The sequence below is a fragment of the Lates calcarifer genome, linkage group LG4 (genome assembly GCF_001640805.2).
Source record: "Lates calcarifer isolate ASB-BC8 linkage group LG4, TLL_Latcal_v3, whole genome shotgun sequence".
NCBI lineage: Eukaryota > Metazoa > Chordata > Actinopteri > Centropomidae > Lates > Lates calcarifer.
In genome coordinates this window covers 23,240,829-23,267,640 of record NC_066836.1, presented here as the reverse complement: position 1 = coordinate 23,267,640, position 26,812 = coordinate 23,240,829, and the positions used below count along the sequence as shown (strand labels likewise).

The 26,812-nt window shown below is 39.7% G+C and overlaps 1 protein-coding gene across 1 annotated transcript in view; it reads left to right on the top strand.

The window, feature by feature from the left end:
• The window catches only part of LOC108896679 (cadherin-12-like), a 76,571-nt gene extending 50,638 nt beyond the window's left edge, over nt 1-25,933 (top strand). The window contains 7 exon segments of the mRNA XM_018695906.2: nt 1,796-2,049; nt 4,877-5,013; nt 8,690-8,802; nt 8,966-9,022; nt 9,024-9,081; nt 14,939-15,190; nt 25,036-25,933. Coding sequence (XP_018551422.1) covers nt 1,796-2,049; nt 4,877-5,013; nt 8,690-8,802; nt 8,966-9,022; nt 9,024-9,081; nt 14,939-15,190; nt 25,036-25,649 — 1,485 coding nt within the window. The 3' untranslated portion in view covers nt 25,650-25,933.
• The last annotated feature ends 879 nt before the right edge of the window (nt 25,934-26,812 follow it).

Sequence of the window (26,812 nt, the reverse complement as noted above, 5' to 3'; positions counted from 1 at the left end):
AGCTGAAAAATAGACTACTCTTCTAAATTAGTACAAACATATTTTTTCTTATATATTTCTTGTTACTTATTGGTCGACAAATATACTGTATGAAACTGATAAAATATGACTGGCCAAGGTATGTCCAAATGATGCATCCAGTTATTCTTCATATCCAGTACACAGTATATAAATGCATCAACAGCTTCTTTATATGTGTTTAATTAACTATCTGAATGTATAAAACACCCCAAAAATCCATCCATTAGTTGGAGCCTATCCCAGCTGACACTGGGTGAGAGGCGGGGTACACCCTGGACAGATCACCAGTCTATGACAGGGCTGACATATAGAGACAAACAACCATTGACACCCACATTCACACCTAGGGGCAATTTAGAGTCACCAATTAACCTGCATGTCTTTGAACTGTGGGAGGAAAGACAACCCCTGCAGGCACACAGAGAACATGCAAACTCCGCAGAGAGAAGCCTCGGGCAAACTGGGGTCTGAATCTGGAACCTTCTTGCTGTGAGACATCAGCGCCCACACCAGGAATTATTTTAACTTACATTCACAAAGATGCACAGGGTTCCCACACTACAATCCACACTGGTGCACGAACTTGGATGCACAGACGCATCCACACATTCTCATCACCTCCTTTCCATTATCTATCAACAGAGCTGATAGACAGATGCTTCATTGTGGGAAACAACAGCATGTTTCTTTCCCACTAGGTCAGTGGGAGTGAGTAGATGAAAGCTTGAGTCAAATGTGTGTTAGTGTAGGCTGGGGATTGTGTGTGCACATGTTTGTGTCTGTGTGTGTAAAGATGCTTTGAGAAGCCTCCTCAGCAGTGTTTATAGCAGTAGCGTCGGCCTGATGCTCATCTTCAAGTTGACTCTTCCACTTCAAGTAAGTAGAATTCCAGTGGAGCCAAAACATCCTTGTGGTTGTATTTTCTGATATACAGTACAGAACAGTCAAGCGAAGGAATGTGAATTGGCTTCAGCATCATGAGACAAACTGAGTTTGATATGTATATGAATGTGTCTTGGTACAGTTTGCGGCTACATTTCCATATCAAAGTGCTGTCTCCTCCATCTTTCTCCTGTGCATTCACAAACAGATAAGCACGGGGAAGAATGGAAATCGACCCTTCTTTGTGTCCAAATCAATCAGTGAGTGGTGCATTCATCTGAGTGATTGGACATCAATAACCAAATATTCTGCCCTTTGAAGTCTTTACTGTGAGGAATTAATCATCAAGATGCGGTCATGGTTGCTATGCAACAATAAGGCAGGTTATCCTGGCATCATTCTTGAAATGCAGAAATTAAAATATAGATTTTTTTGTGTGAGTGTGTAGAATGTGATGGTGACAGAGAGGAGAGAGGCCGGTCAGAGTCCTGATGAACTGTTGTGCAGGTTTCTCAAGTGTTTCTGAATAATTCTTTTGCACCAAAAGTCAGTCAGTCCACCGCAGTGCAGACCCCTGAAACTCTATTTATCCATTTGTTTGTTTATTTGTTTGTTTTTGTGCACCTATTGTAGTATAAGTCTCATAGACATACACTGTTTTATTTTCCATACATGATGAACTTCTTGCAGGATAATTAGCAAGTATTGTGAGATGCAAATCATCTGTTAGACCAGACCTTTTGATTATGTGATGAAACAAAATGAGGTTAAATACATTTATTTCAATAAGTATATGTGGTTATTTAAGATAGTTAAGATGCAGTATATTATGATTATGATCTTGTTTAATTCCTCTGTGTCTCTCCATTCCTTTATTCTTGTGTTTCTGCAGACTCTTGACTATGAAACCAAAAAGTCATACACTTTCAAGGTCGAGGCATCCAACGCACAGCTGGACTCCCGTTTCCTCCACCTGGGGCCCTTCAAGGACTCCGCAACAGTGAAAGTGAGTGTCCTTGACGTGGAGGAGCCTCCTGTCTTCACCACAACCTCCTACTCTATGGATGTGTACGAGGACACTCCTCCTGGAACCATCATCGGCTCAGTGACAGCTCACGACCTGGACGCCAGCAGCAGCGCTGTCAGGTAACGAGCTCTTCATTAGTTTGTGGGAACAATATTAACAGCGCCCTGTTCAGCATGTAGCTGCTGTCAAAGTACACAGGAGAATTCAGATTTAGTGTTAATATTTAACAATATTTTTTCCTGGCCTCATAAAATATTCTCTGTGACTGTACTGATTACAGTCAGGGATGCCAGCTTTTAATTTTCCAGAATTTCTTCAACAAGGGTCCCAGGAAGATGTGGATTTCAATTATGTAAAATGGGTTCATTGTCCCAAACCAGCTCAGAAGGTTTGCATTACTTGAAAGTAGACAAATGTGAGCACTCTGTTAAATATTTAATAGTTAGTTAAAGTAGCTCTGCTGTAGGTGGCCAAATATGTTCCTGTTTTCAAGGTGTAAATCACCCTGTCTCAGGGCTATTACAGTCACTTGGTTTATAAGACAGATGGAAAAGTAACCAGTAATCAGTTATAATTATATTGTAAATAAATAGTGAGACCAAACCAAACCCACAGACTGAAAGTTCATTCTTGATATGGAAAGCAACAGTGAACAACAGCAGTAAAATGCTCTAAAAATGAAAATTTGAACAGAGCAGTTAAATGGTGAGATTGTTTTGTCAACTGTCTGCACAGGGTGGATAGCTTCAGTCTGCTGTGTGCAGTCAGGGACGGTGCTGCTGTCTATTCATCAAACGTGTTTTGAACACGTAAACACGATATGTCAGGAAGGCCTTGAGGGAACTTCTTCAAATTTGGCACAAACATTCACTTGGACTAAAAGATGAGCTGATTAGAATTTGGCGGTCAAAGGTCAAAGGTTTTTCATACATTCATACATTAATTATGACAAAATTCCACACAAATGTCTAATAGGATAAAATAATGTTGTGATGACACTTTATATCCAAAAGGTTAAAGGCCAGTTTCAATGTGACATCATAATGTTCTGCAAAAACACCTCTGACTAACCTCTGACTCTGATTATTCGCCATAACTCAGCAACAGAGTTAGACTCTGCTCTCGGTCCTCACCTTGCTGGGCTGAAGATGTGTGTGAAGCATCCTTTAGGAATTTGTAGCTTCTGCAGCAACACATTTGAAGTATTATCTATTATCATGGCTACAACTTTGTGTTCTATTAGCATCAGCTTTATTGGCCAACACATAAAAGGAATTTGACTCTTTCAATGAGCTCACAGACTAATACAGTAGACAACCAGAACAAGAACAAATCATTTATTGATCTCAACTGTAGGAGTTCACACTCTTCATTTCCTTTCCCTGGATGATAACCAGGACAGGGGTCCTCCTGTTCTCCTGGTGTCATGGTTTTGTTTTAAGGACCACCATGCAGAAACAGAGGCAAAGACACACACAATTTTCTGTGAACACAAGTGCAGAGTGTGAGTAAGGGGGCTGGAGTGAGGGGCGGGGGCTTGTGGTTGGAGGTTTGGGAACAAGGTGAGGGCAGCAGAGGAGAGGTGACTGGAGCCAGTGCTTCTTGAGAATGGCACAGGAGACTTAAGCTTGGCGAGCAGAGACCAGGGAGGCAGAGGCAGGATAAGCAGCTCATGGTGCAGGCAAGGAACTAAAAGAACAGAGTGGAGAAAACTCAGTCTGTCAACAGAGTCCTGGTTTTGATGTCATTGTTGTGTGTCATAATATGAGTGAAAATCTGAGCGTCTGGACTGAGACCCTTCTGTAGAGATCTGATTGGAATCACATTTCAAACAACCTCCAAATGTGGTTTGGATCTGATTTGCAAAAATCGCATTTCATGTGGCTGTTCTAAAATCATTTTGCATATGTGTCTGGCTTAGAGATAGACCGATGTTTTTTTCAGGGCCGATACTGATACTGATTATTAGTAGTCAAGGAGGCCGATAACCGATATTTGGAGCCGATATTCATTTGCAGTAAAAGTGAAAATATTGGCGTCAAAATTTTGAATAATACAAACTCCAACACTTAACTTTGTCTAAATGCCTTTAAGCATATGTTTATTAAACAGTTTTTCAGATTTGCAACATGTTAAAGGTTTTTTTTTTATCTTAGACAATAGACATCTTTGTTTTCAAATACAAAAAGTGCAGGGAGCTCCCAGGCTCAGCAGCATGTCTTATAAAGTTAAATGAAAACTTAAACAAATAAATAGCTCCCTGAAGTTTTCTACAGTAAATAAAGAAACATATATCTGCTCTCCAGAGCTTCTCCACCAGGCAAAACTTTTTCTCCTCTCCACCATGTGTGTGAGCACTGTGCAAGCTTTCACTGCTGATTGCTGTACCGTGCATGGGTCTGTGCGTAACCAATCAGATGGTGCTGTTGGCGGGACAATGCTGGAGACAGAGTAGTGACTGCAGACAGAGAGGCGCGGCTGCATCAGAGCCAAAATAACCCAGTTTTAAATTGATCTCCTATCGGCTGTCGGATTAAAAAAAGGCAGATGCTGATATGCGTCAAAATGCCGAATATCGGCGCCGATAATCTATCCCTATTCTGGATATGGCAAAAAAATGATTTGTGCTGGGAGTCTGAACAAAGCCTTAGAGACCTCTGTAGTGTAATTCTTATAAGTTTGATACATATGAACCCTGGTTTAAAAATAAATACAACTGTACTTGTGTTGGGTCATTGTTGTGGGCGTCTCATACTGATCCTCAAAACACCAAACTGCTTTTCTACTTTGGTGCTTAAAACAATGAATCTAGGACTTGGCTGTTTTTAATGGGTTCTCCTGTGACAAAAGTCTTCTGTATTGTGGCCCGGGTGCTCAGATGACAGAGCATACAGCTCACCACTTTAACTGGTTATCCTCTCACGTGGACTGGTCTCATCTCTGCAGGTATTCGTTGGAATGGCACACAGAGTCTGACAGCTGTTTTGACATCGACACTGTTGAGGGAACCATTTCCACTAATGAATATCTGGACAGAGAGACGGCTGTTCAGCACAATATCACTGTGGTGGCAACCAAAGTCAGTAAGTATTCCACAACAAGAGGACTGAGCATTCATAACAAGAATACACCCCATCTGCAAGCAATGTAGCAGTGTCCTGTTGTTGTGAGATGCTGATAGATAATGTTGGATAAAGCTTTATAAACTTATGTAACACTATTTAACATCTTAACGTCAGGTTAGCTCAGTTTCTGTGTGGTGGAGGATGACGTGTCTCTTCCAGTCTGGGGTTTTCTCCCTAAGGATTTTATGGCTGCAGGCTCCTCTCCTGATAATACTCCATACTTAACTTTTATTACTATATTATATTATTTTGTTGCTGTCATGTCCGTTTCCCTTCACAAATGCATAATTAGGTCTAGTCTGGCACAGCTGACAATGTGTTCATGGTCACTCTGCTAATGTACAGAATCACCAGAAAAATGATTTGAATTGCTCCATATTTCTCTTCCTGCATGCTCAAAAAAGAACATTTAGATCATGTCAAAATGCTCTGTGTAATGTTGTCTCTCTTTTTTTGTTAGGGGAAAAAGTTTTTGGCAAAGTTTTTATTTTTTAAACTTTTTTTGTCAACGATATTACATGTTAATATGGTCATATTTCGTCTTTAATGATGTTGCTGACGTCACATCATCGACTCATCTTCCATTTTCCATTAATGAAATTAACCCCGCCTGTCCATCTGCATATTATCCAACCACTATTTTCTCAACCCATCAGGTTGAGCAACTGTGAAAGTAGTACATAATTTTAGGCTTGTTCATGTTTATATGAAAGAGACCCAAAAAATGACAAAACAAATAAACAGGCCTGAATGTCTCCACAGTTTTTTTCTAAGTTCAATTTCTAAACTTATTTAATAGGATGCTGTGTCAGCAGTAGAGCACATGGTCCACAATCACTGCAGCTTGATCCTTCTCATGTGTTCTTGAGCAAGCATGATCTCAATGACTGGTACTATACACCATTAATATCTATAGAGCGCTTGTCAAAGGAAACTGCTCCTACCAAATTTACTTATGAGATTCAAACACTTCATGAGCAGAATCAAGACGACATCAGCACTTACTAATATTATCCAGGTAAAATATCCAGATATAGATTGAATTATTTGACTTAATACCAGGAGGAAATGCATTTGTTCACACATTCACTGTAATGGATCACATAACTACAGCAAAGTTTTAATATGGAGCGCTGAGGAAGATAATGATGAGGAACCAACAGCTGCCTGAAACAGAAAACAGACAAAACACATCCAGCATTTAGCTCTGAATCATATCATAGAAGGTTATCATAGAAATGTCTCAACTGTCTCAGCACCATGATCCATTTAACAGCTGTTCTGGAGCTTTTGACCACACTACATGTCCTTTATCAGCAGGTGAATAAAGGATGTTTTGTAGTAAATGGGCTAAAAGATGCAAAGATCCACTCTGACTACAGTTGAATTTGGCTGCGCTCCTCTCTCCCCCTTTTTACTGCACGTTTGGATGGAGTGCAGCTGCAGCTGTAGTAACTGTGGTGGAAACTAAATTTAGTAAATTTGAGCAAGCAGCTTAACTCATCCACACTGTGTGTGCACCATATGATTTCCTCCTGTAAGCTTCTTGAGGAAGCAACGGGCTGCCACAAATCTGCCAACCCTCTTCATTAGACAGAACAACAATGGTAAATCCTCTGACTCCGTCACAGTCAGTTATAGACTGAGAAACAAGATTGTGTGAGTTTTATGGCAGGATGATGCAAAATGACTGGACACGATTATCTACAGGTGTTGGAGATGATGGTCAGACACCACCCACACCACACCACACCCACACACACACACACACACCACACACACACACACACACACACACACACACACACACCAGAGCTGGGGACCCATATAAATGTTTGTTAAGTGTCTGATTCCATCTAGTGGCCAAAAGTGATGTGACAACTGTGCTCAACCAGGCAGACCACAGCAACAGGATTTCAGGTCTGGCTGAATAACACAGCATGTACAACCATTTATATTTGATAGTGAATAAACAAGCTATTAAAACATATTTTGACATATCTGACAAACCAATCTGGTAAAACCCAACATGTCTTGGTTAAGTGTTTGATATTGTTGTGGTTAATACACTAAGTGACTGTTAACAATAAACTATAATACAGAAGTTTTACCAAAACCAGCTCTGTTTGAATTGAATTGTCAAGATTACCTTAACATTACAGATTCAAATGTAACATAACACTGTTTAACACTGCAACAGCAGCTCCTCCACATTAATTAAGATCAAGACTCAGTAGAGTGCACAGGCATCTCCAAATCAAGTCTTGATATAGCTGAAAAATCAAGGGATGAGCTCTGTGGTAACAAGGAACTGAACATTTGGCATGGACATGCTCTTACTGAGTCCAGTTTACCATCCAGTCATTACTGTCATATCTTGTTTTGTACTGAGCTTTCATACAGAGAAGCTTCAAAATAACAGTTCATAACAGTCCACCCTTTCAGTAAATCTTTTGATGACATCACCAGTAATACTGGGAGAGGAGAACAAAAATACATTTATTATTCATTTAAATGACCCAAACCCTCAGAGGAAAGCTTCATTCTGAAGTACCTTTTAGTCTCTCAATGTGCCACATTGTTTTGGGTATATCTGTGTTCAAATCTCTTGATTCAATTTCTTTATTATCTAAGATGACCTCTGTTTCATCACAAGCAGCATAGAAATACCTGTAACATGTGTCAGTCATACTAAAAGCTGAGATACCGTCACCAGCATAGCAGGCTGAAACAGCTGTGCAACACATGAAATTTTGCTTCAGAAAATGATAATGCACTGGAAAACTGAGAAATAGCACAGAGGCTTGCATGGATTTCCACAAAGTCACTGGGAAAACATAGGCTGTCCAGAATGTACCCCAGTATTAGTAGTAGTCGTATACATGTTAATACTATTTTGTAGAGATGTGTTACTGCCACCAACTGGACTAGGTGGCCATGCTCCAACCTACTCTAAAGGCAGGTCCTGAAATAGGCATGAAATTGAATTTAGTGATTTGTGTACATGGACATGGACAGTGAGCCTGACTTTCACACTACAAATTGAAAGAGCAGGGTTTGCATCTACAATGGTTCTGTTTAGGCAGCTAAAGCACTTTGGTCATGGTTAGTAAAATATGGTGGTTTTGGTAAAAAAAAAAAAAAAAAAAAAAAACACTGTGTCTGAAGTCATTGGGAACTTTTCTGTGTTGAACCAGACTACAGTCTTTCACTAACCTTTAACCAACTGCTGTCTGTGTCTAAACATAACCCTAAACAAGTGTAATATATAATAAAAGCCAATATTTTACTGTCAAGAAAACAATTAAAAATTACTACCCATGTACACGAATATTACATTTTGTGACTAATTCATGGACTGCTATGACACTAGCTTGCAAATTCAGATACATGAGTTTGAAAGTCATATCAGTCATATCATGAAAAAATATGGAAAATTCATGCCCCTGTACATTTATTCACTGTATTAAACTGTGCACTGGTATCATGTGCACATGCATGGTTTTTCTGTGAGCAGGTTTTGAGACTAATTAAACGTCATTATGAGAGTCCATCATGATGTTGGATGAATACATTATACTGCGCCACTGACTGTATAATCATATACAGTATGATTTTATGTTGACCTTTACAGACAACCCTCTGCTGTTCAACAAAGTGTCAGTGACAGTCAACATCCTGGATGTGAATGAGTTCCCTCCTCAGCTGGCTGTTCCTTCAGATACCTTCGTCTGTGAAAACTCTAAAGTCTGGACAGGTAATCTGAACTGTGTCGGTTGGACAGAATCTCCTGATTATATGTGTGGAATACTTTACACCTTTATTTGTTAAATATTTACCTGAGGTACTTATGGTACCATGATTGCATTATGATTGCTATGCTTATTCTTTCTGTTGGTTGCCCGACCAGGTGATCCAGACAGTCAGTGCTGTGGACAAAGACCTTCCTCCTGTCGGCCAGAGATTCTTCTTTCAAGACCCCCAAGGAGCTCCGCAACAGAAACTTCACTGTTCGAGATTTTGGAAGTAAGTTTCATGGGGAAATAAAAGGAAGAAGATGGTTACAAACAGTTTTATATTATTATTTTATAATATTTTATAATAGGACGTATCAAATGACAATGTGAGAGGGGGTTGGCAACCAATAGAATTAGCACCCAAATCTATAGCTCCCCTTGGATTTTCAGGTAATTCTTTAGTTGTCCAGCCCAAAACTTTACTGTTCTGGTTTACTCTCACTGCTCTCATAGTGTCATTTTTGGCTGTTCTCAGAAATAAAACCTCTAAAGACCCACTGTGCAACACCTGCTCAGCACCAAACAGTTGACAGACACAGCTATTGATTAGCTGGTTAACATAGTTGCTGTAGAGATCGAAAACAGAGCTAAAAGAGATGGAACACTGGCCTTAAAATCACCAGATAGGGAGAATCATGATTCCAAATAAATGCTAATGTTTCTAACAGCTGAATTTGTAAATAAGCAACCTTTTTTGCCATATCAACTGAAATGGTGATGTCACTGTTTGTTCACAACGTGTTTCTGCTGCCCCAAAAAGGTCAAGAAAATCAGTTATTGCAGCTTTGAAGTTCCAAAGTCATCATGATCCTTACAGAGCATGTCTCTGCTGCTGAGCCTTTGCCCCTGTGTCACTGAGTGAAACTAGTGGTTTAAAAGCTAATTCTGAGTTTAAAAGAGCTGAATGGTTGGGGCGTGTATCACATAGACCTTAGTGCCCTGAGCAGCTGGTCCCTGGATCGCCTCCCACTCTGGCTGGACCTTTACTGCATGTCATTCCCCTACTCTCTCTCTCCCTGTTCTTGTCTCTCTCCTCTGTCCCAAATGTATCTCAAAGTTTATCTAAAGCTAACGTGAGACTTAAGCTGTCTGAATTAGGCAAATCAATCTCTCACAGTTACTGTGTTTTTAGTATAAAATTCCCTTTTTTTTAACTGTCCTTCCACTGCAGCTCATCATCAGACATGCTGGCCATGAAAACAGAGAGTGTTACATTTATGAAGTAGTGCATAACAACTACATGGTAGCCTACTGTGTGGCCTTAAGCCTACACACACAAACGCTGTAGGTAGGTATGGTGTAACGCATTAGTAGCTTTGGGGTAATGAGGTCAAGTCTGTTCCTAAATTGCAGTTAACTCAACTTAAGAAATAAAAAACAGAAATTCTCCAAATGGGATGAGTCCCATTTAAACAAGGTGATCCCACTGGAAATTCTCTAAAATACTAAGACCAAGATTTTACAATTTTGTTTTGAGATATATGGTCATAAAATGTGATCTGATATGCATTCAGGTCACAATTACACACACTATGTGCTTCAGCTAATATCACACAATTAATAACTGGTTGAACCCCCTCACAGTGCAGCTCTTCAATAGCTGTGGATCAGTGCTGCACAAAGTTCAGAAGGAAGTTTGGACCATTCCTTCTACAGAGCTGCTTCAGCTCAGACATATTCTCAAGATGTCTGGTGTGAATGGCTGTCTGAGCTCTTTACACAGCATATCTGTTGGGTTGAGGTCTGGGCTCTGACAGGGCCATTCCATACAGTGCATTCTTTTGTTTGAAGTCATTCTGTAGTTAGTGTTTAGGGTCATACTCCAGCTTTCACTGAGCTTCAGCTGGTAGACAGCCACCCTGACATTATCCTTGAGAAAACTGGGGATTCATTTTCTCCTCAGTTATGGCCCTGAGGCAGCAAAGCCTCCAAATCAGATGCTCCATCCACTGTGGAATGCAGAGCCCTTTTTACACTATATGTAATGCTATATATTCTCCCCAAACAATTCAATCTGAGCTTCATCAGTCTACAAATATTTTACCAGTAGCACTGTGGCGTATCAAAATGCTGTTTAGACAAACTTCACATGCATCTCAGGTGATCTGATCATACGTGGACAGCTCTAAGTACAGGTGTGAATACACCTATGATGCATTGAGGATGCAGTTAGCTCTGTTGCTAGTCTCTGCATATGACCACATTCTTTTAGCAGTGTGTATGCAAATATGTCCTGGGCCACACTGAAGGACCTACGTAGCTGACATCCTGTGTGTAAGTCAAAGTACATAAACATTTCAAAAAGCCCACAGAGATATATTGATGATGTATCAAATGTCTTGGACGATTTGGTTTGCGTGGAACACACCAAAGAACAGACCCAGTCTGTACTGCTCTGAGTTCTTCTTCTTCTTTCAATTTCCATCACAACTGCCCCCCTCTGGTTAAAAACAACAATGCATTTGGTCTTTGCTAACAGAAACGATATACACATTTATTTGCGTATAGAGCAATAAGTGAGATCACAGTTAGTCGCTGGAGACTCATTTTAATGCCAGGTGTGAAGTGAAGTACTTAGAGCTGTTCACTCAAGACTGGTTCACCCAAGTTGCATGACCTAAACAGTCAGTACCACAGGAGATATGCACCTCTGGAACTGAATCAAACTCAACCTAAACAATACTCATGTTTGTTTAAAGACATGTCTCTAGGCTTAAAATAGTAGCAACACACACATTATTGTAAATTTCCCCATTGTGGGACTAATAAAGGATTATCTTATCTTATCTTATCTTATCTTATCTTATCTTATCTTATTACCTACCTAAATACTGCACAATACACTGGTCTGCTTAATTACAAGTGGTTGTAAAGCATAGCTTCCCTTATAGGTCATGAGATGCCCTCCATAATTCATAACATGTCATTCTCATTCTCCTCTCATCTAATTCAAGAGTATTGATAAGATGGAATTGACCTTATGAACATTTTGGCAAAAACACTCAACACATTAGCTGATTTGGTAGAGCATGACAGTGTAGTGCTAAATGACTAAAGGAACTAATCATATACTAAATAAAAAAATAAATACTTACATTTCCTTCATCTGCAGATTCCCTGCAGACAATTGGTATAGATCCCTCTGTCAGCACAGGTTTTGCAGTCAGTCCTGTGTTGTACTGTACCCAGGCTAGTTAACAACAGGCAGCCAACAATAGAGCAATTCCCATGCTTAGCTCTGAGATTAGACATGATGCTAGTGAGCCCAGTGCTTGAAAGAAAAAACAGACCTTTGCAAGATAGCTCTCAAGCCCTGGGTGGAGCTATGGGATTAGATACTCACAGAGAGGGTGGTCTAATATATATGTAGGAAAGGGAGGCAAATCCAAATAGGTCACTGAAACACACTGGACTGGGTTGTCTAATTTCACACTTTGAGGGTCAGCAGGCACAAACACAGAGTTTTCCGTACATCCCTTTCCATTTCTTGTCTTCTTTTTGTGATATATTATTTTACCAATTTGTTCCATTTCTCCCCTAGTTTGAAATGTCCGGGTCCATCTGTGCTGCAGTCTGTGTCACTGCTAACTGCAGACAGATGTGCGCTAAGCCTAAAACACATTTTCTTCTTATCTGCCAGTGATGAGCTTCAGCAGTTGGATAGCTCCACTAATTAACATGCAGGGGTCGCAACAAACCAGTAGGAGGTACTGGTGCAGCAACAAGGATAACAACTTCTCTAAGCTTCCCTCTCTCGGGCACAACCAATTATGGTAGTTGAAATGCTCAAATAAGCCTTTCTATAAGGTTTAATTGAAACAAAAAGGAAATACTTGCTGCTATTCAACATTTTCTCTTATACACATTTCTTTCACTGCTCCATGAAGAATGTGTTTGTTTTGCCTCTGAATGTTGATGTGGAATGATCAGCTTTAACAAGTCCTCCCCTGACATTTCCTGTTTTCCCCTGCAACACCTCACCAACAAGCATTGTTATATTTTTGTATATTTGTACCTATACAGACAGCATCACGTCTGATAGGGTCAGACACACAGCCCCGCAGCCACCGAGGGGAACTAGGAGCGTATGTGTGTGTATGTGTGTGTGGAACAGGAACAAGGTGCCTTAATGGTCTCTACTTTGTCAGACTGCATCTCCGTTCAGCGAGGGTAGAATGGATCTTTTCTGACACACACACACACACACACACATAAGTGTCTAAATGTGTAGTTTCTCAATTGTACATCCTCTTTTTGCTCCAATATGAAATGTTAACACATCATACAGGACTCCAGTGTGTCACATAAGAAAAGGGGTACATCATCACTGCCATGAAAGAAGCTCTTTTATATCACAAAATGATATAAATATGGCTGCTCTGTCAGTTTGTCTGCTGTGACAGTGCCTGTTTTGAATGTTTGCATCTAAACTAAGATAGGTTTCACACCTTCCACAGCTCACGTTTGTCAAAGGGAAAATAAATAGCACATAAACGGTTCCAGTAACGGTTCCAATTTTGTTGTTCTTGTTGGTTGTCTCTGCGCCATAGATACTTTGAAGACATCAGAATCACAGAAAAAACTTTCAGGTATTGAACAATCTGAACCATCAGATCGTTTAATCTGACTACAGTCATGTTTCTGTTGTCAGTCTTGTAGAATGATTGTACCATGTTACCAAATCTAAATATTTAGCATTCAGAGTAACATGTTCAATACAAATGATTGCCAATATTACAAAGGTAAGGCATTTTCTTATTGATATCAGATTTCCTGCACCATCCTAGAACAAGAGTGTTAAGCATTCATTTCTATATATTATGTTGTTATCTTCTTCCATTTTTCTACAAATATACTCCTTAGTCTGAGCAAATCTCATGTTAAACAAACACTTCCGACCTTCTAACCACTCTTATTTCAGTTAGTGCGTGTCTTGAAATCTAAATAACCTGCTTCAGGCTAAGAAATGGAGGTGTGTTGCCTACTGGGAAAGCATTAGTTTGAGGAGATACAGAACAAGCAGTAGTTTGACAGTGAAATACTGTAGCACGGTGGAGAGTAGGCCTGTGAGAGATTGGGGATATACTGACCTTCAGCTCTGAGAAACTCTTTTTAATGTCTGGGACAAGAACTCTTCTACTGGAAAGGTAGTATTACAACTTACAACTATGTCTCCTGCAAATTATGTTTATGTACTATTAAACTGTTTTCCCAATCATGATGGGATAAATAACATAATTACAGGCTGTATTTTTGTTTATAGGCAAAGTGCTACATCTACAGTATGTTAGGAGTCATACACAGCACAGGACTCAGCAGAGTTCAAATTAGTTCCACCAGCTGTCAATCTCAACAAATTCCTAATATTTGTGTAACAGGAGCAGATGAAAATGTGCATTAAATCTCATTTTCTTTTGTCTGTTAAGGATTGCCTATGAACATAATCCAGCAGTTATGTTTCCTAGAAAATGTATTTGCTGGTGCAGTTGTATAGACACTGGCTGATATTTGAAATAGCGCAGTTTTTTGAGACTGTCGTCTCAAGAAGAATGACAGAGTCATCAGTCATTTCTCCAAATTCCCCAAAATGACATATATTTACTGCAAACAAAAAAAATACTACAAACATACATATGTTGTTACTCAGTGGTAGAACTTCATTGTTGCACTATGACATGTTTCTTTATTACCATGAACACAGATACTGTAGATACTTTATTTTGACTGATGCCCCAAAAACTCACAAAAGTATAATTACCATATTAATATAAACTACATTCATCAGCTGAGCTTTCTAAAAAAAATAAAATAAAATAAAATAAAATAAACTGAATTTGGGCGTTTTTACAGGGAGACAGATAGGAAAATCAGTACTGAGGTATTCCATCAAATTTCTTGGCAATGTGAAACATATAAAGTAACACCAGCCCCATCCTTCATGGGTAACACAGTGTTTATGCTCTATACATTTAGCAGTCTGTGGGTATAATTTTTGAGGTTTGATCAGACTTCTCAGATGGCAGCCAGTCAATGAACAGTTCAAGGATATTGTCAGTGATGTTACATCATCCTTTGTTGGTTTCCAGACAACACCGCTGGCATTGTGACTCGGCGTTCAGGCTTCCAGCGGACGCTGCAGGACTTGTACATTCTTCCTGTTGTGGTTGAAGACAGCGGTTACCCCGCTCAGAGCAGCACGGCCACCCTCACCATCCGAGTGTGTTCCTGTGAGGCGGGAGGCTCACTGCTCACATGTTCAGCTGAGGCCATCTTCCTGCCAGTGGGCCTCAGCACTGGAGCTTTGATGGCTATTCTGCTGTGTGTAGCTCTGCTGATAGGTAAGCTCCTTCTGCATGACTACAACACAGTGGTATATACAAACACCAAAACACTGCTTATAAAAGTAAAACCAACATGTTATATAATGTATCTGACAATTTTTGTTCAGCTAAGGTTCAGTCTCAAACTGAGAGATGAGATGTACTGGAATTTATTTTAGGAGTATTTACTGTGACACATCATTTTGACTGCTGACTGACATGTATGTAAAACTAAACACTGTTAATGCACAACATTTACTTAAGCATACACTGTACTGCATCATTATAATTTACTATTATAGATGATGGGTCATTTTTATGTGCCAATTCATAGTCTGGCTGTGAGAATGTCATATATCATGAAACTAATTTATAGTGTTATTATTGTTCTGGAATTATTCTGGCCAAAAGAGAAAAAATAATTTAATTCAAATTACCTTCTGTCCTCTGAAACTGTGAGTTTTTGTATAAAATGTTTAATGCACACAGTTCATCTGATGTGAATGGAAGCACCTTTAAATGAAAGCTGCCAGTCAGCACGTTAACTATTTAACAGTTAGTGTGTGCCGTGTATTGCTGTTGTTCCTGGTGTTCCTGGTGTTCCTGGTGTTGTAAGGAATTTCTATGAACACCTTTTGGGATGAGTGACTGCACAATGATGTGACATGATAATGTTTCTGGTAGTTTGTCTGTTGAATTTTAAATTCTTGTTATGGTTGAGACTCTTATTTTTAAAGGTGTTCAGCCTACAGCTGATGAGAATAGGCAGAGGTGTTTTACCAGTTAATTTATAAATCCATTGTAACACTAGAGGGCACCAACAACCCATGGCATGCCTCTAATTATCACAGGGAGGTTTTTAAGTGTTTATTTAGAGCATCTGATTCCTATTTTCCTTCTTTTTTTCTATTCTATCATGTCATTAAATTAGTGCCTCTGTAACAGAGAATGATACTCTGAAAACAAACAGGGCTGCAGTAAACAGCTTTCATCGTGTGTGTGTGTGTGTGTGCACATATTTCTCTGAGGACATATGTATGTTAAATTACATATAAAATAGTTTGAAAGCAGTTCTGACCTAACATCTGACTCACCCTGTGTTTTGTATGTGTGTGTATGTGTGTGTGTGTGTGTGTGTGTGTGTGTGTGTGTGTGTGTGTGTGTTTGAGTGATGGATTGTCAGAGGAGAATTGCAGCCTCCTGAGGGCATTGTGCCTTCTCTTTGGTGTCCTCTGAATAACTGAAAGAAGACATAAAAAAGAGAAGGGAGGATGGGCTAATAGCTGCTAACACATAACATCCACTTTCCTCTCATGCCTCAGAAAGAGACATATCCTCAGAGATGTCATGATGGCAGCGAAGCACTTTGAAGAGGAAGGGAGGCTTAAACGAAGTGGTGTTTATTTATGAAGTGTTACAATCTTTAACATGGTGTATCCAAAAGTAGTAGGTTGTAAGTATGTTTTTGTGGAAAGCTTAGTGTCCTCCTTAGGGAATGGTCTGACTTGGCACTCCCTGTTGATTTATTAACTTCCTGTTAGCTCTTGTTACCTTCAGGGCAAAAACACCACAGCAGTGAGTGAGCTGGGGAGGAATAACTGTCCGGTGGTGAGGACCAAGATAAGAAAAAAAGATCCAGACAATAAAAGACTATCAGGAGGAACCTGTTTCATAATAGAGCAGCCTGATGAATCATTTAGTCAGCAGGATATCTGAAAATAGTGAAAATGCCCATCATAATTCCCTGGGAAATGTAATGGGACTCATTAGTCCCATTACATTACATTGCTTGTTTTGTACGACCAACTTTGATAAATTACCCAGAAAATGATTAATCAGTCATTGCTTATTTTTTGTTCTGTCAGTCAGTAAATCTATTAAACTCATGTCAGCATTTGATGTGATCATTTCTCTGGCCGGTGAAGTGGTGGAGCTTCTTATATGGAAGACAGGATAGAATAGAAAAAAGGACAGTATTAAAGCCACAACAGTTAAAGAAACCAGATTAAACTTGGACAAAAAGACAGAAAAGAATTTGAAAGAATGTTTTAAGCAGGGATTTAAAAGATGACTGACTCCTGAGGCAGGCACTTAAAGCAAAGCAGCTCTAAATGTAAAAGCTGATTAATTCACCTTTGGTTTTCTGTCAGGATTATGAAACAGCTAGAAATGTGTTCTCTAAGAATTTCAGGTGACATTCAGACTCAGAAAGGCCTTAGAGAGTGGGGCCAAACTTTGGCGACTCTTTAGGACAAAAACCTAAAGTTATCAAGACGCCACCGTAGGTAACTTTTTGTTACCTAGTCTTGGTTATAAGACTAGGTAACAAAAAAAAAAAGCAACAGCTGCTGAAGTTACAGTAACCCAAGCTTAAAGAGGTATGGCCTACCTGCCCTTTCTCTGGATCAACAGTAAAAGAGGCAAAGCTGATTTTTTTAGTCTTTTAAAATGGGGTTAATAAGACTGAGTAACCCTCTTACCTGAGATCAAACACTAAAATTTGAATCTCATACTACGTCCATGATTGGGCAGATAGAGTCACACATAGTTTCTGGAACTCAGCACTGAGGTTCTGAGGTTCTTTAGGTTCTCTCTAAAGCACTGTTTTGGTTTATTACAACTTGACTTTACATTGTATTTTGTAGCATCTATAATACTGTTCTTCTCAACAAAGTAGTTTCTGAGATCTGGTAAAGAAAAAGAAAAAAAAAAAAACAAAAGAACAAGCGGCCACCATCCAACCAACATTTTATCCAGACAATCTAAACCACCTTCATTTGAAGGTAAACGTGAAAGTGGGTGCCTCAAATGGCAGAGGAAAACTGCGCTCAAATCTTCAGCCAGTACTGAAGGTCAGAGTTAAGCAGGAACTGGGTCAGTAACAGTCTGAGTGGCAATGTTCTGTGGGGTTTACAACCTTTCTGATTTCCTAACTGCTTGTGTTTTCAAGGCCCATCTAATTTTTTTCTATGACTTAGTTCCTTGATCTCAGCAGTTAACAACAATCAGTGCTACAGCCTTATCTTCCTGAGGGAAAAGATGGTCAAATGTGATACCCAAGTTTATATAAACTGCAGTACTATAGTACAAAAACTTGGGTTTTTGAATACACAGGGCAGTTTTGTTTCATCCATGTAGAACTGTAGAAATTAGAATATATGAATGGCTCTATATGTGACATTCCAAGAGAGACCTGAAAACAATCAGACTAGTTCTGAGCAGACTCAAGGTTGACTGACTGAATCCAAAGGGCAGTCAACAACAAATAGAGCAGCAGTACGTTTTATTTTTGCTGCACTGCACAGCCCACACTCATTCACATTTAACATCTCAAAAAACACAGAGATGATATTGAGCACAAAATCAGAGACTCCTGTCAATAAACAATGGTGCCATTACATTAGCCCTCTCTGAACATTCTAGTATAGAGAGTTCTGGTCTGTTGGTTTTTTTTTTTTGTTTGTTTGTTTTGTTTTTTGTTTTTTTAGCTGTGCTACTCCCAAGTTTGTATAGTTTGTACCACGGACCAACTGTGCTGAGGGTGGCTGGCATGGCCACCAGGACTTTGGTCTCCAAACCACATTCTGAGTGTGGTATATTTCCTCTCTGACACTTCAAACATACATTAGCACTGATGCAGATAACAGCTAGCTCTTGTGTGGTGGCTAAAGGATTTTGCAGCAATTGAAGTTGAATTGGAAGCTTGCGCTTTGTGACAGCGCACCACAGTGGAGTATAAATTATACAAAATATAAATTACACTCGTTCAAATTCTTGTATTAAAACAGATTTTTGTGGTATTATTAAAAAAAGACATTATACATTTCAAAAACTACATGCAAATAGATTGAAAATATTTTTCTTGCTCTCTTTGTCTGGGAAGGTTCTGTATGTTTGTCTCATGTCAGATAGCAGCTTTCTGCTATAAAAGCCTGGAGAGATTTTAATAAGTATCCAGTAAGAGTGTTCTCCTCTGATGCTAACACAGTGTTATTCTCCATCTGCAGCACAATACAGCACTGTTGCTGATCCTGCTGAATCAGAAACTACTGCATGATTTTACAATGATCTGCCCTTTTTATTCTACAGTATATTTGATTGTATGTTTTCCTACATGCTCCAGCAACCAGAATATTGACCGTAAGTGGAATAACAAAGGGAGTCAATAAACAGTGCATGGATTTCAGTGGATGGATTTTTCACATTGCAGACTGTGTGTCCTTGCATTCAAATCCCCCTCTGACCCACTGCAGTGCCTCTATTATTATTTCTGGAGCTATGCTTTTTTAACAATCCTCAGTTGTACCATACTGTAAGTTTTGCTTTCCTCCAACAGCAAATACTTTATAAAAAAAAGAGAAGCCCCGATGCAGACACAAGACAGTTTTCTATTAAGTCTCCCAAAGAGCCAAACATGCTGAAACATCAATACTCCAGTACATACCAGCAGCCCCCATTAACCCAAACCCTAGTCTACACTATGACCTTGTTTAGTTTCTATAGCACATGCCCCAAAGGGCTGTTGTTGTTTTTCTTTCTCTGTGCACTGATCTGCTTCACAGATCCCATGATTGGTTTTCTAATGGGTGGGGGTGGGGGTGGGGGATTGGTATAAAACCACATCTGCATGTAGGCTGTCCAATGATAACTTTCAGCAGCAGATGGGGGAAAAAGATGATCTATGGATCATGACACATTTGATTATTGGCTCACTGACCTTAGTCCAATACACAGTCCTTTCTTAAATCAATTACTGTACTCTGTCTACTGCAGGGAATGCAACACCATGCAGAATTATGATTCAGATAACATAATCTTACTTGTGGAGCATGAGTAAGATCTACAGAATGTGTTAAATATTGTGGTTGGATGATGCTGGAAGTGGAGACTAGTGGTAAACCAGGGTAAAACATAACTAATACATTGGGGGCAGCAATTATTAGCAAGAAGTAGCAGTAGTACTTACTTTTCATTATGGTTTTCATCATGGTATTAAAACTTATTTTGGCTGAGCATCTGACTGATAGGTAGGGTATTAATGTTTTAGTCAGCTCAGTTGATTAGAGTGATGGGATTAATGCTGAGCAAAGTCAGTCTATGTAAGGATCTGAAATTCCTTACTTAGACACAATGTGTGTGTCAGATAATATTTCTGGTATTTATGGGTTGACAAACCATTCCATACCATAGCATTGTTTCTCACGTCATGAGTTAGAAGTGAGAGTCCAAAAAGGCTTGCATAACTATTTTTTCTGTAGAATCCACTCTGCTGGCTGTGTTAGCTATGACGTGGAGACAACAGGAATTATGCATGTCAACAAAGGAAACAAGATCTGTGTCTAGAACATCATCAAGATGGTAAAATGCACAGCATTTGATCAACCAAGGTACATCTATCTTCAAAATGCAAAGTTGTGCCAGAATTTTAATGTCCAACAGGAAGAAATGTCTGGCTCTTCACCAGACATTTTCAAAGTAAGTAACTTTGCTGAAGACTTCTGTTGAAGACTTAAATTTTTTTTTTTAGGGGGAAAAAACAGTTTGTGTTTTCAGCTGCCTAATGGGGCTGTGGTATATTCCAGTGAGCAGTAGCAGAGGCAGTATTAGTCAGGTAGGGGAGCCCTCACAGGGCAGTTAAATTCATTGATTGTCTAGTTAGAGCAGATGCCTTTGTTTTCCTGCTCCTATTGATTATATAGCAGAGGACAGGACACACAGTGGGCAAATAAATCTGCCTCTTATCTGAAGTGGAGGAGAAGATCTTCGAGTAAGCAAATTAAAGGGAGAAAAGAAAGGCAGGACAGAAAGAAGAGTTCTAATATTTAATTTCCACACTATCTGTGGTGGGAGGAGCTGCTAGTTAGACGTGTTTTGGCCCATTCTGTTTTCCCAATTTTAAATGATGTCCTCAATGTTATTTAACATAAAATGCATGACTATCCTTGATATTATAGGTTTAAATTTTGATGATTGGATATATCTTGCTGAATTGCACTTTCTATTCCACCTCTTTGACCACGTTTATTATTGTTACCATGACAACAAAGTTCCTGTATGCCTGCCAGCGGGTTGTATCCAAGGGTAGTGGCTAGGGCTGTCATTTTTTATTCAAAATTCAAACATCCGCAGGCTCTATGTGCATCCAACCATCAGTAAACAAAGCTAATGGTAGTGCAGTGTTGTTTTGTTGCGAAAAGAGCCGTCACGACATCACATCATCTAAAGTGGGGTACACACCAAAAGATAATCGGGCCCAAATCCTCCCTCCTGATAAAAGTCAGCAAAGGACCAATTATCGGTTGGTTCTAAAGATTATCTTGCCAAATTCTCCTGTTGTGTGAGGTGTGTTTAAAGTGATTTTACTCTCCCTGATCTGCTCAAAAGACATGTTCAATATTTATGACCAAAAATCCTGTTGTGCGGGGAGTACACCAAGGGGAGCCAAGCACACACTGAATTATTATTTGGAATGGGGCGAGAGCCAATCAGGAAGTTGATGCTTAAGAAGCAGCATGTAGAAGTAATTTGGGTTCTGCACCATGGATCGCAAAGTCATGGATTAAAATAAGGTTGTTTGTTGACTTTTTAAAGGACAACTAAACTCTTACCCGATTTTGAAAATGTGAGGGACCACATACATGACAACAAATAATGACAGACACAGTTTTGTTCTTATAGTGTGTGGTGTGCAATGAGAGGATCTGCGGACTCACCTGCTAGCTTACCGTCCCAGTGAGCCAGGGGAAGCAGCAGAGACGACCAGAGCAGCAAGTTAATAAAGTGACAAAAATAATGATGTGGTGTTTTGAAGGAGCAGGCTAGGGTGTGTGGGGGCCGGGGGCGCATTCGAATTAATTCAAACAAATTATGGGGTCATTTTGAATTCCTTCAATCTTGATTTTTTGAAAAAGTGACAGCCAGGGACTAATGACCTGTGTGTTGGTTTATGCTTCTTTTGCAAGTTGCAAATTGTCAGTGAGGATGTAAAGATGACACTCCTGTTTTCTGTGATGGTGGTAATGTATCTTGGTGGTAATGTATCTTTCCTCTATAACTGCTCCAGGCATATTATATATTTTCATATCCCAAGCAGCTGAAACAAGCCAGCTTGTGTCAAATATTGACTTGCTGTGTATAATGTTCTTATCTTTAAATTCATGCATGCCTCATGAGCAAGATTGGTCATTGTTATTGAATGAGCCGAGGTTTTGAGACTAATCCACAGCAGCCTGTTTTGCTCTGTGCGCTGTATCTGACACAGACCACAGTCTCTAAAGCAGCCCTCTGTTCTCACTAATCCGTTTGTGTGGCTTTTCTTTGGTTGTTGCTTCAAAAATCATCCCAAGACACAACACACAGAAACTGGTTTGTGTTGTCCTGTGAGGGAAACATTAAGATCTGTGAAGCAAAGCACATATGTTCATGTTACACAGTTCCATCCCTCAGGGCACAGGTGATCTGATGAACCAGTAGCACATGAGTAACAAGCTTCCCCACCAACAAATTATGGTTTGAACCCACAACTAAGTTGCAGGTTGTCTCCCTTCTACCATCCATGTGTCCCATAAAATAAGCACTAAAAGTGTTCCAAGAGACCAACACATTATTGTATGTCAGGAAATCACAGTTTGTCACTACACTCACTAATGATCTGGACTTCCTGTTAATTTTCTTTTCATTTGTGTTGAAAACATTTCCTAATTATTTAAAGCTGTACTAACCAGTATTTTTACTGTAACACGATCAATCAACAACACGTATATGATGAACACACAGAGAAGTTTTACCAACTCTGCACATCCTGTTTCACTGTCTCATCGTTTTGGATTTACAACTGACACTTTACTGTTTTGTGTCCCTCTCTCAGCGCTCTCATCAACCTTCTTCAACTGTTTTAGATGAAAAAGCTCAAACAAACCATCTGTTCTCTACCTGCTTATCATCAAACAGCAGACAAGTTAGTGGGTAACTAGTGGACACGGTGCAACATTTAGAAGCTAAAGAGCCAGAGACTTTTATCAGGACTTAGTGGAAACCAAGCTAAACAAAAAAGGAGAGTGAACACTGGACTGACATTACCAGATACACTATTTGCCACCATATTTGCCATATTAGCTTCATAAGATGATAACTGTTCAATAATGTGTTTTGTTTACAGCTTCTTCCACTGGCTCTAAGTGGCAAAAAAGTTATAATAATTAAGTCAATGTAGATCTAAATTCAGGGATCTTTATACACTTTACACAGCACTGACCTGGGTGAATCAGCTCTTTTTATAACTTTTCTCACATGCTCAAATGTTTGATTCCTCCAGGTCCAATAGATTATTTTTACTGATTTACTTCCACATTCTTTCCCATCTACCAGAGGTTGTTTTGGGGGCGGTTTCACATGAGCCAGCTTCTCAAATGTTCTAATGGTTCAATTAGCTGCAATACTGGCAGAGGTTAAAGAAATGTGCCATTCCTATTGTTTGTCTTAATGTACTTCTCAGCAACTTTATTACTTACTTTATTACTACAGTGTTATCATTAATCACAGACTTAACATTAAAGTTGTAGATTCTGCAGAGCTGATTCTGAGAGAAGAGACTGTCCTCCCATATTAAATGACCCCATTGGTCATTGGTGCAAGCACCACATTATGACCCACAGTTATGGGTATTAAGCTACATTGAAGAGTCACATTGAAGAGTCATGTGACACAGTCTTAGCACATGGCCTGAAATGACAGGTTTACATTCAAGTGACCAAGCCCTGTGCCCACGACATGGCTGTACAAACAGAAAAAAAAAAAAAAATCAAAACTCCACTTACCATCTTTACCAGGGCTTTCAACCTCATATAAAGATATTCCTCTGTGGATGGTGTTCACTCAGTTATCATGGCAGTAGCTAAGTTGTGATTCTGTGAATCTACTACCTTGTGACAACTGAGCTATCTCCATGACTGAACTCCATCCATGCGATGGGATTACAATTTATTTTTCAACTGTAATTTTCTTATTTATTTATTTATTTTATCTGCTATCATTTTAAATTTTTGTATAAACTATTTTTAGAAGAAAATTATATATCAGGTTGCAAAAACTGAAAAACTTGAATGAATTGAATTGGTGCCTTTTTTTTTTTACATCAATATATCATCATCCTCGTCACACTGATGACACGTCAGAAGTGCTTAGCTCCAATAATTTTGATTTTCTTACATCTACATAAATGCTAGAACAAAATCAGAGTGGTCTACACAAGAGAACGTTTTGGTGTAGTAGGTATCTCTGTGGTGATGACTGGCATTTCAGTGTTGTGTTGAGCTTCACCCAATACATCCCCTCACATTATCTGTAGGGTTGCGTATTATAATGGCAAAATGTGAGAGAGTGCATTGACAGGAAAGCAAATACAGCAGAACTTTAGTGTCAGTGTGATTAATGTGTGCCCGTAAGAGGAATTCTGAGATCTGTGGGAGCAAGACTTCTGTTCTCACTATCTTCAAAGCTGCTCATGCATAGTTTTGGCAGTTTGTATCCCTTGCATGCAGACTCCAACTGAGAGCAGAGCAGTTTACCCTGGAGCTGACCTGGGAGTGTCACCCTGTTAGACCCTACCATCAGGATACTAGAATCTGTCATCCACCAGCTTTTTTATTTGTCTGCTGAAATAAAAACAACATAGAACAGCTGTACGTTGGGGTTTTAAAACAGAGTGTTAAACTGAAATGTATAGGAAGCACATTTTCTTGTCCAAAACCAGACTTCCAAAACAGCCTGACAAACTGAGCTGTGTGAACTAAATACAGATGGGGCCAGATTTATTACAAGTTTTTCATACTAACCCATCACCTCATTCTCTTTGTGTCTTGCAGTTATGGCAGCATTATACATGAGCCAGAGGCGCCACAAAGAGAAAGAGACTCTGATGACATCAAAAGAGGACATTCGTGATAATGTCATCCACTACGACGATGAGGGTGGCGGTGAGGCGGACACTCATGCCTTCGACATGGGCACTCTGCGCAACACACACTCACAGCACACCAGTACTCACAGCAGCACCTCCAAGATGGAGAAAAACGGCTATGGTGACGGGGTTCTGCTGCATCTTACCAGCCGCTGCGATGATGTCAGGTCGCCTGACATTCATCGTCAAACCGCCAGTGTTATCGTCACCGTCAACAACAAGGTCCCGCTCTCTTCCCATGGCAGAGTGACTGAGGGTGATGCTGAAATGATCCGGGAGTTCATCGAACACCGGCTGGAGGAGAGTCAGCAGGGTTATTCTGCTCCGCCCTATGATTCTCTGGCAACCTACGCCTATGAGGGTGATGGCTCTGTGGCTGGCTCGCTCAGCTCCATAGAGGAGTCACTGGCAATTGACACTTCAGGGGATTTCAGCTCCCTCAGTGACTGGGGACTGCCTTTCAAAACACTGGCCAGCATCCTGGACAGACAGCCACCTACTCCGTCTAAGGAGAGCTGAGAGGAAGTTGAGCAGCAGAGAGACACTGGGCAGCCAGGTGGAAATTAGCTTCCTTTTTTAGACATGTTTACTGTTTTTTTTACTGTGACAGGCACTGATTAGAATGATGTGAGGACCTTATAGAAAGTTGTCCATGTGAGGTAGAGTTGTGGGCCAATTAACTGGACAGCAGAGAATCTAGCCACAGGTGTGTGAGAAGGTAAACGCGATAGCTCCTCAAAGTGCCTGAGGTACTATTTGTTTACATGTATTTTAATTCATGTTACTTAATAAAAATATCTTCAACCAAAATTTTGATTTCATTATAAAATCCTTCAGTCTCATCAAATGATTTCCTATCAGTGGTTCAACCAGAAAATGAAATGCTGTTTTTATAGCTATGCTGGATCATTTAGGGCGGCAGTGTGTGGTCACTGGGTCAGTAGATCTCAACTCCACCACAATGTGTTGGACACTTAACACATTTAGCTGAATTTTCTTGGATGAGGTTTGAGATTAGAGAACTGTGAACTGTTTTACACCTTCATTTGCTCAGCAGCTGCTTTAAATCTTCAGGTAATAATATTTGAAATGTCAGTCACCAGAAAAAACAGAAGAGGGGAGATTAAAATAGAGCTCAAAATATCTGGGCTTGACATGATTTGAAAAAACTCTTGCTCTGTCACAGGTCACATGACACTGATGTGTGAACTGTGCGCTAATTGCTCCTGTTTGGTCAAGATGCCTTAGCCTTGCATGGGCACATAATGAAACTCAGACTTCTCAGAGTTTCACATCCTTTCAGAAAATCTCATGAACCTGAGACCTCTATAGGAATGATCAGATATTTATGGGTTTCATCAGATATTTATGGGTTTTAGTTGCCAGTGAGAGGTGAACCAGCAATGAGCTCAGCACAAATTGTCAACACTGTGAAAACGTGATGATGTGAAGTGACTGATTTAACTTCCATCCACCAACTTTTACAGGCTGTCTGAGAGGCGGGGACAAAAGTATAAAGGGCACCTGATACATTACTGTAACATTTACTACCTAAACACATCTGTAGTAAGAACATAGAATTATTAACATTTTGAGAATAAGTTCATTTGATCAGGCTTGTCAGGGAGGAGTGTTGGAGAACTGAAGAGAGGGCAGCCTGGTGATATAAGGAATAGACTGTA